Source organism: Xiphophorus maculatus, chromosome 8 (genome assembly GCF_002775205.1).
Source record: "Xiphophorus maculatus strain JP 163 A chromosome 8, X_maculatus-5.0-male, whole genome shotgun sequence".
Lineage (NCBI taxonomy): Eukaryota > Metazoa > Chordata > Actinopteri > Cyprinodontiformes > Poeciliidae > Xiphophorus > Xiphophorus maculatus.
Window position 1 is genome coordinate 15,462,260 of NC_036450.1, and position 19,246 is coordinate 15,481,505.

The following is a 19,246-nucleotide window of genomic DNA, read 5'->3' on the forward strand; positions in this document are numbered from 1 at the left end:
CTAACACATATATCTGCTTTGATCTGACTTCAACAACAGGTTTCTTGTTCCCACTCTTCCGCTGAGGCAAGTGACGAGAGGCTAAACTGAGCACAAATGCACGCCACACTTTGCAGATATTTATTTGTAAAAATAAAAGTACATTTAAGTGTGTTTTTGTAATGTGGAAAAATTGAAAAATGCTTGGGTGTGAATGCTTTTTTCATTACTCCTTTGTTTCGTCTACTTTCTCCATCCTGTCCTCGCTTCTTCCTTTTACTGTATATTTATTCAAACATGGCCTCCGAGGGTGCATGGAGACTAAAGACCAACACTCAGCATTTGGTGTTGCAGCTCAGCAGTGAACCTGGAGGGCACTGCAAAGCTGTGCATGTTTTCAATCCAAGCTTAACATTTTACATGCTGGCCTCTCGGTCACACTCACACTAAAGGCTGGACTTGTCCTGAGGGTTCATAGTACAAACCTGGCTGGAGACATTGCCAAAATAAACATGGTTGATGAATTTTTTTAATGTTTCACAGAAAAAGAAAATAAAAATGTATCATTTAAGCAGATTTTTAGCAGGGACATATGTTCTTCGCCGCTGTTTCATTGGCTGCATCTTGACTTGGGGAAAACCCTCACTAAGGGAGAAAGAAAACCATATGCACACACACACACGCAGACACACACATCACTCTTTGACACTAATAATAACTTTGAACCCAACTCACTGATGCCAGGATGTTTTGGTTAGTGCTCGTACACGCGCATGTGTGCGCTTTTAGGAACCTTCTGGTCTGTATTACCGCAGCGAGTGCCAGTTCCTCGAATCATGACGATCTCTTTGGCTGAAAAGTTTTCCAAAGCAGAAACAGAGCAGAGTAGAGTGAACCGAGGCAGATAAAAAAAAATGGTTAATGAGGAAACAATAAGGGCATATAAGCATTTTCCTATTAGATTGTTCACACGATTTGTGGCTGTAGGGTATATTTTCTTTGGGCTAGCCTGGGCTTCCCTTCTCCTGCCGTAAAGCTGCCAGAAGGCCAAAACTCGGATTGGTGGATCCCAGCTGTAAATATCCTTGGGGGTGGGGGAGTAGAGGATTGTTCTTTTATGTGTGTTTGCATGCACTCTCTTTGTGCTGCAACTCATGCATGCTATTAAAAAAAAAACTTGGGCTCACGGTGGCGGGGCTCTAAATGGAAACAGGTTGGTTTGTGGTTCGCATTCTTGCACATGATGCACTGTGATGGGACACCGTGTGAATGTTTCTGCCCTCTTTTGCTTTTGTGCTTTTGAAGATTGTACTGTGTGGGTTTGCTTTATCAAACACAGGCGAGGCTGGAAGGCAAACTTTTGTGGGGCGGGTGTTCGGGGGAGGGGGGGAGGGGGGGCTCCCAGAAAGGAGGCGGAAAAAAACCCCATTGGGATAAAAAGCCAGCACTAAGCTTTTTATTTCGCTTATGACGTTATTTGCAAGCATTAAAGTCGTAAACTCTAATTTTTTTTTATTTTTTATTACTTTTTTTTTAGACTGAACTCTAGAAAGACTTGTAAAAACGTTGACTAGAGAATAACAGAGTGGAGCTTTTTTCCCCCCCCCGCTGTTTCTCCCGGGTGGCTTACCGTGTTGCTTCTCCTCACATGGTCATTTGAGGTAACGGAGCCACAAACTGACAGGGGAAAACAGACGCATAATTGCACATTTCCATCATGGGTGCAGCTTACCGTTGGGGGTTTTACTCTGTGCTTTAGTTATCGTTTCGGGTTAGCATTCTTTTTTCATTTTTTTTCTTTGGGGCTGTAGAAAAATAAACAATATGGTGACATCGTCAGGCAACCCTTACTTAGATCTGTGAGAGTGGGACATTTCTATCAAATCTGGGGAAAGTATTTGAGGAGAAAGCAAAAAAAAAAAAAAAAATAGCAGAGACAATATCATTGAGAAGAATCTTTATTATAACTATTTTAACTAAAACCAGTTCATAGGAGTTGCGTTCATGAATTTCAGGACTTTTTCAACTTAATTAATTAATCCTTGGTGAGCTTTAGGCCTTTCTGATGGCGCCAAGGCTTGGTCAGATGAATTAAATTGGGTGCTCCATGGGTTCCGTAACTTGGATCCTCCTCAAAGCCAATTGCTCTCTTTTCCAACACCGGGGTTATCCGTGTGTGTTTCCCAGGCCAGCCTAACCAATGTGCAGACTACTGTACAACCACTACTTCCTGAACAGGTAGTCTGAACACTGGGCAGGCGGGCTAGGCAGCTCGGCGATGCTCTGGAGAACCTTCAGACGGATACTTACTGCAAATCCAGATGGAGTTTTGTTCCCATTTCTCCGCCTGCAAAGGGGTGAATGAGTCTCATAGGGAGGCAAGAGGAAGAGGAGGAAGAAGGGGTTAAATAGAGGTGATGGCCACTGACGGGCAAATTTAGTGACATTCTCTCCCGTCTCCCGCTGTGAGGAGAAGCATTCCACGTCGGGCTCTCAGGAGGAAAGACAAGCTGCAGAAAGACCGTATAGTATAAACGCATCAGTTGTTCGAAACAAAGCAGAATTAATACAGCCGATGTACATACAGCAAAAAAAAAAAGAAAAAAAGTAGATCATTTATATTTGGATATAATTCCTCAAAATTAGAGTTTTTAAACTAAAAAAAACTATTTTTTCTTAGGAGACATTTAGAAAAATAAGTATTTTTCTTATATTTCCTGGTTGGTGAATAATTCACTGTAGGCCCAAATTTGTGAGCCCTTATCCACTCAGCTCCAGGCCAGGATAAAAAAAAACAAACAAAAAAACACAGTAAGGGATAAGTAAAAAAAAAACAAAAAACACTTAAATGTTTTCAGACTCTCATTCTCGCTTGGATAAGAATTTTTGTGGTCAGCTGAGATCCCGCTCAGCTTCCTCCTGCAGATCCCACTGAAACACTGGAATAACTGCACTCTTGTCTCCTAGCATGCCGAAACTATTGGAAAAAAAGTCTCTTGAAGATGGAATACCTGCAACGTCTTGATCTTCTTCCTCTTCTTTGGGTCTTCATCTTGTTTGTTTTCCCATCTCCTCCGGTTGAGCCACCCTTTGTCAGTCAGCTTCCCTGTCCTCACGTTCAACGCCAGAGCGCTGCCTAAAACGCATCTGTCCAACATGAGAAAAGGGGAGGAAAAAGGAAAAGCGAAGGTTTCTCCTTCGGCGGGGAAGTTGGACCGGCTGGAGGTTCGACGTGGCAGAGGGACTGGCCGCCGAGTTCCTGCTTCCAGAGGCAGAAGGAGAAAAGAAGTGAGGGAGAGAGGAGATATGGAGGAGAAAAGAGGTGGAGCTTCCCGGCCCCCCATTTTTCCCTTTTCCTCCATCGTTCTTTCTGTCTCCCCTCCCGTCTGTAACCCCCTCACCACCTCCTCACCTCTCTCTTTCTCTTTTTTTTATTTTTTTCTTTCTTCGCTGGTTTATGGGGAGAAAGTGGCGGGTCAAAGGTGAACAGGAAGTGAGATGCTTTCATTTGGCGTGCGCGTTGTAAAGTTTGGGAAGGGAGTGCAGGATTTGCGGCAGAAGGGAGGGAACTTTATAGAGTGGGCAGGATGACTCCTCTCTGAGACCTACATATGTGTTTCTTCTCAGTCCCGTGCTTATTGTACATTGAAGCATATACGTGTTTGGTTTTATTTTTGACGTTTGATTGATGGATATGTGTAGAGTCGTGGGGCTGAATGAGAGCGGAGGCTCCGCGGTCTTTGTAGTGAGGGCAGGAATGTCGGCGTTTTCTTGGCAAGCAGGAGGGAGCCTTGTAATAACTCCAGATGTGCAGCCCTGTGGTCTCCATCTCACTCTTGCTCCCTCTGTTTTTACTTCTAAAGCTGATTTCCTCTCCCTGTCCGACTGGAATAAAGAGCCCTTTATGCGGCTCTCCAGCCGGACTGGTGGCGGCGGGAGGGTGGGGTGAGAGGGGTACTGGTTTCAGGGGTTGACATCCTACTAGTAAATCAGAACCAGAGGAAGAGATGCTGAGGAAGAGAGCACCAAAAGTTTGCCTCCTTCACCTTCTTTGTTTCACACACTTTATTCTGCAGTCTTACTTCCACCTTGGACTTTCTGAACTTTTCAGAAGGAGAAGAGGAAATAAAAGAGGAATGCAGACAAAATGATTCCCAGCGAGCACTGGTAGCAATAGAGTGGGTGTGAATGACAGAAATCAGGCCTCGCCGAGTTCAGGGTTTGGGGACTGGAAAGAGTGAATTTACTGGGAAGAAGGGAGGAGTTCTGTGGTCGCAGCAGCATTGTTTCCACTGTTTGGATGACCAGGCAAAGCAGATTCCTTCTCAAAGTCTTTGTCAACATCGGCAAGAAGAAGTTTTAAAAATTAATCAGTGGGTTCTGTGAAAACCTCTCAAGCTTTGAATATCCCATGGAGCCATCATCAGAAAAATGGAAGAACCAAGACATGGCTACAAGCCCAAACTGAGTGGCAGCCATGAGGTCCAGGGCAACTCGCCTTCAACATATCTGGCCCTAACAGGACAGAAATAACAAAAAGTCTCAGAAAGGTCCCCATTTTGGTTTCCTACAAGCCATGTAAGGCATACATGTATACATGTTTTCTACATGTATAAGATGGTGAAATCATGCTGCGCACAGCATCTGTACAGTGAGACATAGTGGTGGCCACATCATGCTGTGGGTATGCTTTTCTTCAGAAGGGACAGAGAAGATGGTCAGAGTTGATGGAAGGATAGATGGAGCTAAATACAGGGCATGAGTCAATTTCTCTAAATAGCATTAGGACTTTAAGAGGACCTGGCACAAAAAATACAATATGGACATGGAAAAAAAAGCACCTCATGTCTAAGTATGATGGGGGACTTGTGATGATCTGTTTGAATTTCAAAAAGACACAGGGAAACTTGCTACAGTAGCGTCATGAGTTATTTTAAGTACAAAAAATATTTAATTTGAAAATCTGGTAGTTTTATGACAACTGAGAAATCATTCATGTTTTTTTTTCTCAGCAGGAGAACAGTCTAAAACATTTGGAAAAATCAACAGACATGTTTCACAGGAAATAAGCCAAGGACATTTCCTGTGAAATATCCATGGCACAAACATGAGTTTTCCCACATTTTTGTAGGTGTGAAGTCATTCTACCACATTAAGGAATGAAATAGATATGGAAAAAATGTTTAAAATATTTTGATAGATGATAAGAAATTTAAGCAATTTGATGGAATAATAGTGCTATTTCTATACGGAATGAATTATAGCATTTCACTAAGCACTTGTTGAAGTGTTTAAAGATTAAACAAAAGAGGCAAAATAAGTGATGATTCCAGCAGGGACTGAGGAAAGGAGCTGATTTAGGGAAAATTTAGTGTTAAATGAAAGAAAGAAAAACAAGAGCGTGGAACAGTTGAATAAAAAGCTTCTTGGGGTGAAAAAAGCCTAGTAACTTGATTATTCTGTTGCTGATTGAGATCTCACTCAAATATTTTTGAATCAAATAAATCTTAAGTTGGAGGTTAGAGAAACTTGATTTTCGTTAGTGTTATGTGAAGCTTCAACATATAACTTTTCTTTCCTTTGCTATTTTTTTTTATTCCATTTATTAATTCAAGCTTACATAATATATGAAATTTTACACCTCGTTTCAGTTACTGACTTTTCCATGATTTTGAGAATGACGTGCTGTTGGATCCTAACAGTTTGACATAAGTGAGACATTTTTCTGCTCATAAACGAAGTTTTACAACCCTGGATTTGCTGTAAATGCATAAGGTCAAGAAGAAGAAAAATTCCCAATCCTCATTTGAAACTGTCGTTAGCTAAACTACAAATGAAATAAGCCAAATCTATAATCCCACTGTCATTTAACTAAAAAAAAATAACGAAACCCTAAAAGGTCTTGCTCTTTGTGACTTCTTTTGCTCCATCTTTTTATACTTTAACCGTTATTCCTGCACATTAGAAAGGCATGCAAGAACTCTAATAAGAAGCAAGTTAAGCAAAAACCTTTTCAAAAATGGTGCACCATGAAAACCATGTGTGCCTTCAAAGTTTGTTTGCATTTTAGGCTCAGGTTAGCTTACACATGTGGATGTTTTACTTCAGTACGTTCTGACTTTTGTTTATTTCAGATCAAAATTGCACTTTTTCGATTTCCACCGCTGCATGCTTTCGTACTTTTCAACCAATTTTGCAAATGTGGTTTTCATGAAGAAACCCTAGGAAATTTAAAAGTCTAAGAAGAAGTAGTTTTTTTTCCCTCTTTTTTTCCGTTTTTAAAAAGAAAGGGGGAAGGGGGAGAATCTGAGACAAACAGCAAAACATTTTTTTTCAAATCACAGTAAAAGTAAACTATTTAACATAAAAATGTGACATTTAACAAATCTAATTATTTAGGAAAAAACTATTATTTTTCAGTATGCTTAAATAAAAAACACATGTGAGAGGGAAATGATAAAAAGATACCAGAACAATAAACAAAAGCAAAGTAAAAGAACAAAAAACACATTGTTGCGAAAGTTGGGTTCTTTTTTTCTGCAGTTTTACATTTTATCACTATTGTTTTGTTTTATACTGTGCAACAGACACTTCACATTTGTTCTTGTGTATAAACCAGGAGACTCTCCACATTTGCCATTCATCATTTTGACAGAGTAATACAAATACAGGAACCTCTGATGCTGTGATTACGTGACTTTCTGAAAGGCGACTATAAATATTTCTCAGATTTCATGCCGTCATAGAACAGCGAACGTCTTAGTGTGAGCTTTAGCCATCAGTGAAACCAGTAAGCCAGAAATACTAATTGAACACTTGGTCTTCATCAAACACACATGTGGCGAGCATCGAGATGGCGGAGGTGTTGCCATGGCAGGGGTTTCAGGTTTTTATTTGTTGCTTAGGGTTTGGATGGTCAGATATGAATAATCACACATGTTGATCGGCCCGGAAAAGTCTGGAATTTGATAAAAGTGTTTTACTGAACTGGAAGAGCAAGGAAAAACAAACATATATTTTTCTATTTTCCTTCCTTCCTTCCTTCTTTCCTTAAAGTCCTTAAATAAAGTCCAAACTGTATAAAGACTAATTAAGTTTTCCTCAGATGTTCCCTCTGCTCTTCCTTCCTTCCTTCCTTCCTTCCTTCCTTCCTTCCTTCCTTCCTTCCTTCCTTCCTTCCTTCCTTCCTTCCTTCCTTCCATCCTTCCTTCCTTCCTTCCTTCCTTCCTCTGTATGTAAATCCTGTACAGTATCTCCTCCAAATTCATGGAGTGAGTCACTAAACAGGAAGAATGACCTGTTGGGTTCTGCCAGCTGTTGCACATCAGGCTTCCTGTCTTAATGTAGGAGTTTGCTCTTTGTTGCGCTCGGTTTCGCAGGAAGAGTAGAGAAACACGGCGAGGAGAGACCGAGACAGTCAGAGCATGCAGCCGAAACTCAATCAATCATGTGTGGGATTTCAATGTTGTTGCTTTCGGGAATCTGGACGCGGCAGCTTGCAGACCAGTGGGGAGGATTCTTGCCGTGTTATCAGGTAACACTTTACTATAATTGATGGACTATTAGAGAGTGTGTGGACACTGGTCTGGTGCCCAAGGTGATTTGTTAGGAGGATTATTGAACAAACCTTGCAGACTGATGAGTCATAAACAGCTGCAAGTTTTTACACTTGAACCTGAAATAGCTCCACTTTAATAGTTTCCCATTGGACTTCTCTCCGCTAAGGTTTTCTGTTCCTGATTTAAATGCTGTAAACATGTGGTCTCACTTTAAATAAAGTCCAAACTGTATAAAGACTAATTAAGTTTTCCTCAGATGTTCCCTCTGCTCTTTCTCACAGGTCTGTTGTCGTTTTTAATTTTTTAGTGTCTAGTCTTTATCACATTTGCAAAGTCTTCTAGAGGTAAAAAATGACTTCTTTTTTTTTTTCCACCAGTTCACCAGCTGAAGCGGGTTCATTATCCTCGCTAACTAACTCTCCTCCTGCATCCACATCATGTCGGAACAACAGAACTACCCTTTGTGTTAAACTTTTTTTTTTTTAAAGACACAACTCAAAGGGGGAATGGCAGAAGAATGGAGGGAAAGAAAAAACGGAGGGAGGTGAGGAGGAGGGTTGTGAAAATTGCCGTTGGCTGCCACCCAGGGCCCGGTCTTTGTGGTAATGAAGGGTTAGAGGCAGCGTTATTGCTCCCAGATGCCGTGCGGCTCCTCCACATCGCTTTGATGAACGGCCCAAGTCACCAGGACTTTTCTATCAAACTCCCATCGACGCGCACGTTACCGCACACACACAAACACACACCGAGCGTGCAGACCCTTAAAACAACGTGAAGGCATTAAACAAGCATCTTCTCGTTTTTTTGTTGTTTTTTTTTACCAACCAATCAACTCCGATTTGTTAATTGGCTCCGGGATGTGTAAGGTCACCGTGTACACATGCGTGTTCTGTGGGGTGTTAAGTTTCCACGTGTGATTATGTGTGATTAACATTCAGAAACGGTGCCTGAGCTGTTCAGATTTTCAGATGTTTTTTGGGGTTTTTTTGTTGGTTTTTCTTGAATGGTGAGCATGAGGGCGAAATGCATGTATGAATGCAGGAGGGAACTTCCTCTGGCTTTAATGAATGAGCTTTTACTCACTCACACAACAGATCCATGCAAAATACACTTTATTCACGCAACAACTACAATATGCGCTGACTGGGGTGTACTTATGGATGAAGGAACACTGAAAAGAAAAATTGAAATAGGAAGAGTCCACTCCAAAAACCAGATTAGTGGTTTAGTCAACACAGACTTCCAAGTCAGTATAGACCCAAAGTTTGGGTATCAGATAACCACGGGGTTGCGTTTCAGTGGTATTTTCTGTGATAGACCAACACAAAGTTGTGCATAACAGTAAATTGAAATAAAATTTAAAGCAGGTTTTAATGGTTCTTGCAAATAAACATGAATTCAGTTATTTTTAATCTTCCTAAATTAAATCCAGTGCAACCACCTTCCCTGAGCACTCTCCTTACTGGTAAGTGGAGTCCATTTGTGCATAATTTATTCTCATTGGAGATACATCTGTTCTTTGAAGCCCTCAGAGGTTGAAATGTTGAAAAGGAAGTCATAAAATGATTCAAACTGCTTGACTTAAAAATTTACCAAGGTTCTCCTTTTCCATGATGCCATCATAGGGCCTTTATGCAAAGATTTTTTGTGTGATAGGAAAAAAACAAAACAAAATGCTGGCCCAACACACCATCACATACATGCAACAGAGTGGTGGCATCATCATGCTGCGAGGGTCAGCATCAGCAGATTTAATGGGAAGATGGGGGAAGACGAATGTAAAGCAGTCCCAGAAGAAAATCTATCAAAATCTGCAAAAACAACACTGAATATAAAGCCTTAGCTGTAATCGAATGGTTTAGATTAAGGCTCAATTGTGTATTAGAATGGCCCAGTCAAAGTTCAGAACTGAATCAGACTGACTTTGAGCTATTTGGTAAGGAAGAAAAGGCAAATATTTAGTCTCTCAATACGCAGAGCTGGTAGAGACGTACCCCAAAAGACCTGCAGCTGCAATTGCATTAACACTATGTTCTGCAAAGTTTTGACTCGGGAGAAATTGAATACAAATGCATGTCACACTTTATTAGAATTTAATAGAAAACCACATATCATTTTTCTTCCATTTTACAAGTAGGCTCCACTTTGTGTCTCATATAATTCCAACAAAATGCAGAAAAGCGTTTGGTTGCGCAGTTATAAAATTTGGAAAAGTTCAAGTAGTCTGAGAACTTTTTCAAGGCCTTAAAGTATTTTATAAGTCAGCCTATAGCGCCCCTTTGCATCTGTCTGCTTGAATCAGTCCCAAAGTGTAGACTACATTCTACAGACTAAGGTCAAATAAAGTGCTTGCGTGCTTTTGTTTGTTTTCCCATGTGTCCATGTGAGTGTGCTTAACGTCTGAAATCTGTATCATTGCCCACTCACGCTGACTTTCAGTTTACGGGAGCATGTGAGAAAGCACTCAGTCTACATCCCTGAACACACGCTAGCAAAAGAAATCCTTAACAATTGACCGGTTGTCAGAAAGAAAGCAATAGTCTGATATGATGCTGCCATGTTGCCACGCCGTTTATACCTGCTGAATCAAACATCAAATCTAGCAAAACATCCCAGCAGTTGTAGTTCTTTATGTCTGCTTTTGTTCATTTTACTTTCCCCTCAACATCTAGACATCCAGTAGTCCTCTGCACTCCTCCTCCATCTTTTCCAGTTCTCCTGACTGGATTTACTGGCCAGAGGAAAGGAAAATGTATGAATCAGTCCAAGGCTGCTCACTCCCCGGGAGTAAAAACCCTAACCCTAGCCAGAGAGTGAGGGGAACAAGGGAACTGAAAAGAAAATAAAAGAACGAGGAAGGCCAAGAAGGAGAAATGCTGAACCAAAAGAAATAAAAGAGAAAAGGGGGGGGTGGAGAGAATGGGAGTGGGATACTCACCAGTGCTATAAATGATGATGTCAGCATTGAGCAGTATAGGCGATTGCTTGATTTTTGCTTTTTTTTTCTTTCTTATATGTGTGTGAGTGTGTGTAGTAGACACCAAGAAGTGCTGGCACTGCCAAACGTGTGTTTATGTGTTTCTTTGTGTGTCTGTGGAGATTTGACATGGATTCAGGGGATATGACCGTTTGGCTGCTCAGGTCATAAATCCTTTGATGAAGGAGTTTGGTCTCACGTGAAATCCCTTGCGTCTATTCCTTCTTAACTCTGACACACACACACACACACATACACACATGGTTGGGCAGGGCACGCCTGCGGTTAGCCTTCCAGATGGTTTTAAGGTTAGTTAGAGACTACTATAAGAAGAGCAGCGTATGTGTGTGCGTTGAATGCATGTTTTTAGAAACTGTCACCCTGGCTTATTTTTAGCATGCAATTTTGTTAATTCTTACTTTACTGTGTGTAGTAAAAAAATACAAACTTTCCAACAATAGATTCTGAGGAGTTCAACCACAACATTTGTGTGAATTAGAGAGAGCCGGCATGTCTCCGACTGAGGTGACTAACTTTGAGGTTCCCTCCCTGATACATCAGCAGTCGGGCGTTTGTATACCTCATAGTTGTGTGCAGATTTACAAGTACAAGACATTTCGAGTCTCTGCTGTGTTTGTATATATGTGTGTGAGTTGAATACGCAAAGTTGTAATCAAAACCAGAGGCTCCTTTGTCTTGGTCCCAGTTCATCAGCCTGGGAACTTAGCACAAAGTCTCTTGAGTTTTTTACTCGATTTTTTTCCCTCTTCTTTATGTTTCAAAAACATTTAAACCGTCCCTAACACTGCAGTCATCACTGGGTTCACATTGCCAAAGCAGCAGCATAGCCTTTAAGCACCATTTGTGCTGCTATACTCCTCTGTACATGTTGCATCCATTGTTGTCATCAAAGTGTTCCTTTTTCGCCCCCTGCAGGAGAAGGAGAAGAAGTACATGCTTCCAGTGGACAACCTGAAGCTGCGGGATGTGGAGAAGGGCTTCATGTCCAGCAAGCACATCTTTGCTCTCTTCAACACCGAGCAGAGGTGCCGTTACCCAAAAACACACTGACTACACACAAATAAAGTGATGTGAGAAAATCCACCAGGCAACATTCAGAGTTCTGACATAAGGAAGCAGCTGGCAGAAGCATCTGTTTAGGATAGAAAAGAAATTCCTTTATTGTCCCACATTGGAGAGATTGAAAAGAGAATATAAAAACTGTACATTAAGTTGCAACATAAGTATTGTGCAGTTATTAAAAATAGCTATTCTGGTCCAAAGGAATGTGCTACGGGGTTCCAAAAGTAGATGTGTATTTGAGAATTAAAATATAGAGTATTTACAATAAAACTGCAGACTTTTGTTACCTGCACAGCAGAATTGTGAAGATATCTGTAGTGATGTTATTTAAAATGAGTAAAAATTGTGCAAATACTTGTGCAAATACCACCAAGTATGTAAATACTTATTGAGCACTTATTAGACAAACTAAGTTGCACCTTAGTTCTATAAGCACAATTCGTTATTGGCTAATAACTCAAAAATAGTAATATTTGTGTCTAGGTTTACAAATCGTAGCATGCGAACAACTGGAAAAATATATCTGATGCAGTAAAAAAAATGCAGCTTTCAAAATAAAAGTGTGCTGTCTACAAGGTAGTCATTATATTAGTTATATTTTCAGTTGAAATGTGTGAAGTTGCTCAGGTTGCATCCTTTGCCCCACGGTTTTGCATCCACAGAAACGTGTACAAGGACTACCGTCAGCTGGAGCTGGCCTGTGAGAGCCAGGAAGATGTTGATGCCTGGAAGGCCTCCTTCCTCAGAGCTGGAGTTTATCCTGAACGCGTCACCGTAAGCCTAATGTCTTTACTGACCACAATGACGTGAATATAATCATGAGTATTAAAAAGAATGTCTGCATTTCCTTTAAAACATGCAACGTTTGTACGAATAGAATCCTTCCAATTTTTTTCACATTTGAAAATTTTCAGACCGCACACGTGGAGAAAATGTTCATCGATTGCATCGTCGGTTTCATTGTTGTCATGCCTGACATGTTGTGTGTCCTTCTTAATGTCTTTGCACTGCTGTTGTGCTCCTCGTAGGAGAAGGAAGGAAAGGTACAGTATCCTTCCCACCTGTTTCTTTTTTTTTTTATCATTCACACACATTTTTATGAGCTTTTTTGAACGTTGTTTTTCATTTAGTTTCATAAACTGACAGTAATCAGTAAAGGTAGTCCACAATTTCAACTACTGTAGGTATTTCAAAAATAATGAGGATATTTAATATGAATAAGAATACATCATAAATTCAGGAAACATAATTATGTTTGCTCAGGGTAGAGAAAAATGTTTTGGTTTTTTTGTCAAAGTAATTAATGCATAATTACTGCGCTTTCAAATGTTCTTTCAAAAATGAAAGATTGTAATCCTGTTGCAGAACTCAAATAAATCTAATAAACACATTTATTGCAGTCTAAAGAAATATATGAACACACTTACAACATTGTTGTTAGAAGTGTGTACCTCCTTCTAAGCTTGTGCTTCTATTTGATTTAGCTTTAGATACTCCTACATGCAGGGATTTTCAGCATGCAAGTAAATTATTTAAGTGCTATTGTTGTCAATTATAGCTATGGTCAAAACACCAGTAAAATTCACTGCAATGCTGGACCAAAACAAACTATTACAGCAGACTCATTTGGAAGCAGAATGACCTTTTGCTCGCATTGTTTGCATTTGAGATTCAGTGTGAAGAAACGATACGTTTTCAAGCTGCAAGTTGATAAAACATCCATAGAAAACCACTGTCCTCCACTCCGCATGCCTGACTTATGGTTTTGGTTGTCCTGCTTCCTGTGAATCATCTCTAATTTATCTCCGCAGAGTGAAGGCAGCGATGAAAACGGCTCAGACAACTTCATGCACAGCATGGACCCTCAGCTGGAGCGGCAGGTGGAGACGATCCGCAACCTGGTTGACTCCTACATGGCGATTGTCAACAAGACCGTGCGCGACCTGATCCCAAAGACGGTGATGCATCTCATGATTAACAACGTGAGTCGTCAGCGAGACTTCTGCGAACGTAACAAAAGCTTTTAAGATTAAAAGTGGAAAAAAAAGGTCATTTTAAATCTTTGCTCTATTTTTTTTTAAAGACAAAAGAGTTCATTAACGCTGAGCTGCTGGCCCAGCTCTACTCATGCGGTGACCAGAACACTCTGATGGAGGAGTCTCAGGAGCAGGCGCAGCATCGCGATGAGATGCTCAGGATGTACCACGCCCTGCGGGAGGCGCTAAGCATCATCGGCGACATCAGCACAACCACAGTAAGCACATCCATGCCGCCTCCAGTGGATGACTCCTGGCTGCAGGTCCAACGCGGTGGATCCGGAGGAAGGTATGTCAGACATAAACGTGAGATAGTTTGAATCTTTTCTTAAATGGCAAATTCTGCCATCTGTGCAAATTAACTTTTTACAGGTGGGTCAACTTCAAAACATAAAGAAAGCGCCAGCTAATCAACTTTTCAGAAAAAACTAAGAAACAAGCATCATATCCAACCTCCAAAGATAGGCCTAGCTCAAATAAATAAACTAGCTAACCTCATCTTAGCATTTTAAGGCTTTTGTGCAGTCAAGATATAATTCGAGCCTCTCTGGAAAATCTGAATCTACAGGTCGGCTTGATCGGTACTTTTCTAAAAACTCTTTATTTCCCGTCTCCATTTCTTCTCCAGGTCTCCAGCAACCAGTCCAACTCCAAATCGCAGGGCTCCACCGGGCCCACCAGCTCGCCCAGGCTCCCGTGGACCCCCTCCGGGGCCTCCTCCTGCTGGGGGCCCCCCTGTACCGTCTCGCCCTGGAGCATCTCCAGATCCTCACGGCGGGCCACCTCCTACCGTGCCCTCCCGGCCTAACCGCGCGCCCCCCAGTGTGCCAAGGTGAGTAGAAAGACGAGAAGCCTTTTAAACCCAGGAGCCCGAAATGGAAACATGTTGCAAAAAGTTGGACATTCAACCCATATTTATGATATTCTATGTCAGGGGAATGTGACGATGCCTGGATGAGGGAATAAATGAGGTAAATGAACCTAGAGAGTACTGGCTTTGTGATAGAGGATAGTAGATGAAGTAGGCAGATGGTTAGAAGTAGATACATTTTAAGTGATACCGACTACATTTTTTCCTTTTATTTTGTCATTAAGTGAACTTTAAACACAATAATGCTTCATCGGCTACAAATTACAAACAACTTATTATTTGCACCCATGCTTACATCACATCAGATAATTGTTTTCACTTGGTGTCCATGGCCTCTATGTTTCCCTTGTGCTTTCCTGTGTTTGTGATTTATTAATGATTTTACAGCTAATTGTCTTAAAGCCGCTTGCCTCTTGTTTCTACTGTAGAATCTAGAGTCTCTGTGCGAAGCTCTGTTTGGGAAAAATAACAAACATAAACTAAAGATTTCTGTATGGGTCTTGAACACGGATTTATTCTTGAAGAGAGCTGCGCACATGCATCGCTGGCCTGCCCCCTTCACTGTAACTCTTTGCACTTTTTCTGTCTCCCTGCTCCTTCCTGTCCTTCTCTCTCACACACACACACACACACACACCTCTGTCACACACGTAACTACGTTTCCTCCTGCAGAATCACTATCACCGACCGATGAAGACTAACGTTTCTCGGTATGTTGGTTGCTGTGTGTCGCCCTAATGCTCATCGTGTTCACAAAACTCCTCGGGTTTCATCTTTTTGCTGCATGGCTTTTTTTTTTTTCTCTCTTTCTCACACTTTTCTTTTCTCAGAGCAATGCATGAATCCTTAGGAGTTATTCATCTGAACCAGGTCACAGGAAACAGAAAAGTGTGGGTTATTTTTAGTGCCCAGGTGCACAGCTTTTGTGTTTCTTCTTGAATTTTGGTTGTAAACACCATGACATCCCACCTGTCCTTTGATGCACCTCTGTTGGTTGGAGAAAATGCACAACAGAGCCACATGCAGGCTAACCCCAGCTGGCTGTGCAGTCACAGCATCTTCATTCGTTCTCCCTCTCAGGCCTATGTTACGCTCTTTGTTTCCCCATCCCAGAGAACTGAGAACTCTGTAATGTTGGTGGTACTTTTGTGAGTTATCCATGCGCGACCCTACAAAGATACAGTTCTGTGCAAAGGAATTCATAACCCTTGAAGCTTTTTTACATTTAGTCAGAAACTTAAACGTGTTTTATGGAGATTTGATGTTATTGAACAGAATCTAATGCGTAGCTACGTAGAAGGAAAATTATACTTGCATTTTAGATTAAAATTTTTAAAGTGTTATGTATTTGTATTTAGCTCTCCCTTTCAGAAATGCTTTGGGTTTTATCTCTACCACATTTGCACAAATGAAGACAAAAATATTTTTCAAATTCTTCTTTGAAAAATACCTTAAACACCGTCAGACTGAATGGACATTTCATGTCAGTCCAGTGACGTTTTCAATTTTTTTAGCAGTTGTCTCTGGATCAACTGTAAACTCATATTAGATTACACAAAGTTGGGCTCTATCTACCACTTACTTGGTTGCTTTACTTAAAATTGGCTTAGTACAAATCCACCACGCAATTTTCAGGTTTTATCTGCGAAGCATTTTGAAAAGTCAATTTTCTCCAACTTGACAATAATGCTCGACTTTGTCTTGGTCTGTCACCTAAAATCCCACCAAAATTTGAAGAAGTTATGGTTCTAACCACACAAAATGTGACCTTCTTCAAGGGTGTGGATACTTTTGCAAAGCACTGCAAATAACTGTGCGGGTCTGTGAAGTCTTTTCGTGCACCTGTATGAATAATCCATGGAGAACCTAACGCCTTATTCCAGGGTGTACGTGAAGAAAGCAAAAGAGCAAGAAAAAGTCCACTTTATGAAGAACAATCTGACTTCTTTTCTTTTCTTTATGTCTTTCCCTCTCTGTTTGTCCGTGCCAGTCGGAGACCCCCACCTTCTCCAACACACTAGACCTCAGAGCTCCTTCCTCCCTCCTTCATTTCCCCTGTCTGGACGAGAGAGAGGCGCTTCGGACAACAGCGCCACCTTCCTCTCATCTACCGCCTGGTCTGACCCTCCTGTTCCCACCTCTCTGCCCCCCATCCCCATTCGCCCCTCTGCTTTCACGCAGAGAAGCAGAATACTTGAAAGCATGACTTACATACAACTTTGTTCCTCACAGTTTAATCGCAGAGACCATGAAATGACTATATTACACAACTGAGTCAACATATTGTATATCCACGCAAGTTCAAAGCAGAATGCTTCCCCGCTTCTTATATCAAGAGGGGTAAACATTTGCAAGTTTAGCATGAATCTATGCCTGAGCTTTTCGAAAGCGTCGTCTCAGTTTTAACATTTGTTTCATTTACTTTTATCAGGATTTGTTTGCTCACCTTTATTTTGAGGAACAGAATGATGTAAACCAGAACCTTTATTCAGGGTGGGCCATTTCATACAACACCCCCAAATACCATTTTTCTTTCTCTCTCTCTCTTTTTTAAGCTAATCCATGCTTTCCCACCGTCCAAATCCATAAAACAGCAGCACCGCTCAGGTGAGGCAGACGTGGATGACATCTGTATTCTTCGATTTGAAAAACCTGAATGGACAAAAGTCTCCTTCGTTTTTCCCTTTTATCCTCTCCATCACCCTCCTCTGCTGTAAAGCAGAAGTCAGAATCACGTAGCGGATCGTCTTATTTTGCCAGTCGCAGACTTTAGAAAGTCTCACTGTTGCTGTTCTTACAAAGCTTTGTCGCATCCTCTTCTTAAACTGCTGCGCTCTCAAACAACCTATGCAAAAGAGAAAAGTGGTTTCTCAGTCTTCTCATGGCGAAAAGATGCATCTAATGTAGTTTATTCCCCCTTTTTGTTCCTCTGCTTATCAAGACGTTATTACTACTTTCAAAAATAATGAGGATATTTAATATGATTAAGAATACATCATAAATTCAGGAAACATAATTATGTTTCATTTGTTGGGGCAATGTTGGGTTTTTTTTTGTCAAAGTAATTAATGCATAATTACTGCGCTTTCAAATGTTCTTTCAAAAATGAAAGATTGTAATCCTGTTACAGAACTCAAATAAATCTAATAAACACATTTATTGCAGTCTAAAGAAATATATGCTTAATTTTGTAGAGGAACTTTTTCAACTTTCTTTTAACACTCTTCCACAAAGGGCAGATTTGCAAAGTTTATTGCAGGGTAAGAAATTTAATTAAGGAGTATAAAACTGAAGTGGGCCACATTCCAATTTTTCAAAACCATTTTTCCTTTCCACTGGTGAATCATGTATTTTTTATTCACTCAAGCAAACTGAAGGTTGGGATTGTATTGCAGCAACATGTGAGAAAGGTTCAAGAGGTCTGAATACTTTTGCAGCAGCACCGCTCCTAAAACTGAACATAATGAAACCAGAGAAGGAGACTTTGTGACCTGAGTTGTTTCTTTAGACTGTTAACTCTTCATGTAGAGTGTAATACAAGATGATGGTCTAGTAACTCAGGTTAGTCAGGTTTGAGCAATGTTAAATTAAGCAGGTAAAAAAAAAATTATATATATATATATACTGTATGTATGTATATATATATATATATAAATTGCATTTTAAGTTGCTGATCTGCCATTTCTTCTTTTTCTCTTTTCTCCTGCTCCATTTTCTCTCAGTGGTCACGGGGGTGAGTGAGAACATGAACAGTCCCAGTCTATGCATAAAGTACCACTGCTTGTGTTCAGTTGTCACATTACTGAGCAGAAACCACCTTTTAATCCCTTTGTTTTTTGCCACTGAGCTCTGCTGTCAGTGTTATGTGTTGTATTTTGACCCCAAACCCAAACAGCCCACTAGCCTTACCTTACACACATCTTTACCCTGTGATCATTACGAGGAAAAATCACCTACTTGTGCATCTCTGATCTCAACATCTGCAAAGCAAACATGAAGTCATATCTGATTTAACAGTAATTAGTTTATTAATGTGTTATGTATTCGTGTGGTGCATTTTACTAGACATGTTCTGTCTTCTGCTTAGATAATTTAGTCCACATTGTATGCAACATCAGAATATTTAAACCATGAGTAAATGAGCATAACAGAATACTTGAAAAATAATAATAAAAAAAACTGTGCTGTAAATGGATGCTGGCAGGTTGTTTGATACTTTTGCTTGCATCAGGGAGGGTGTATTTGTGTTTTCTCTGAATTTATAAAAAGTGAAACAGAAGGACGGTGTGTGTAAACTGGCTGATGACAAGTCCTGCTGCTTGTATCAGCTGATGTAAAAGAAACTGTAAGATTATCCTGGAGGACTGCTGTACTCTCAACTACATATTAAAAGACCTCTATGTGCTTTAGTGTCTGTTTTCATTGTTTTTCTCTAACATTTGGCACTTTTCATGAATACTGATCACAAAGTTTTCCATAGTAAAAGCAGAAAATGGAACTAAAATTGGTAATAGAGTAAAAATAAAGAGGAACTAAAAGATTTACTTTATATAGCATACTGTAGTTTCTATAATTTAGTTTTATTAGAAAACTTGCTGATTGATGAGTCTAACCTATTTTTAATCATTTTCTGTGGACAATACTTGTGTTGGAATTACATTGGTCATATAAACAATATGAACTCTTTGAGAGTTGTTCTTGAAGAGGTATTCAAGTTGTCAAAATAGATGTAAAATTGTTG

At 40.4% G+C, this 19,246-nt stretch overlaps 1 protein-coding gene across 8 annotated transcripts in view; it reads left to right on the forward strand.

Annotated features, from left to right (window-relative positions):
• The window catches only part of dnm1 (dynamin 1), a 58,034-nt gene extending 39,124 nt beyond the window's left edge, over positions 1-18,910 (forward strand). For 4 of the 8 annotated variants that reach the window (XM_023337672.1, XM_023337674.1, XM_023337673.1 and 1 more), the window contains 7 exons: positions 11,452-11,561; positions 12,261-12,372; positions 12,627-12,641; positions 13,410-13,580; positions 13,682-13,923; positions 14,263-14,466; positions 16,496-18,910. In XM_023337672.1, coding sequence (XP_023193440.1) covers positions 11,452-11,561; positions 12,261-12,372; positions 12,627-12,641; positions 13,410-13,580; positions 13,682-13,923; positions 14,263-14,466; positions 16,496-16,526 — 885 coding nt within the window. In that variant the 3' untranslated portion in view covers positions 16,527-18,910. Of the gene's footprint in view, positions 1-11,451; positions 11,562-12,260; positions 12,373-12,626; positions 12,642-13,409; positions 13,581-13,681; positions 13,924-14,262; positions 14,471-15,177; positions 15,216-16,495 lie in introns of those variants that run through there. The other 4 variants (XM_023337676.1, XM_014470508.2, XM_023337678.1 and 1 more) reach the window with 3 other exon arrangements.
• The last annotated feature ends 336 nt before the right edge of the window (positions 18,911-19,246 follow it).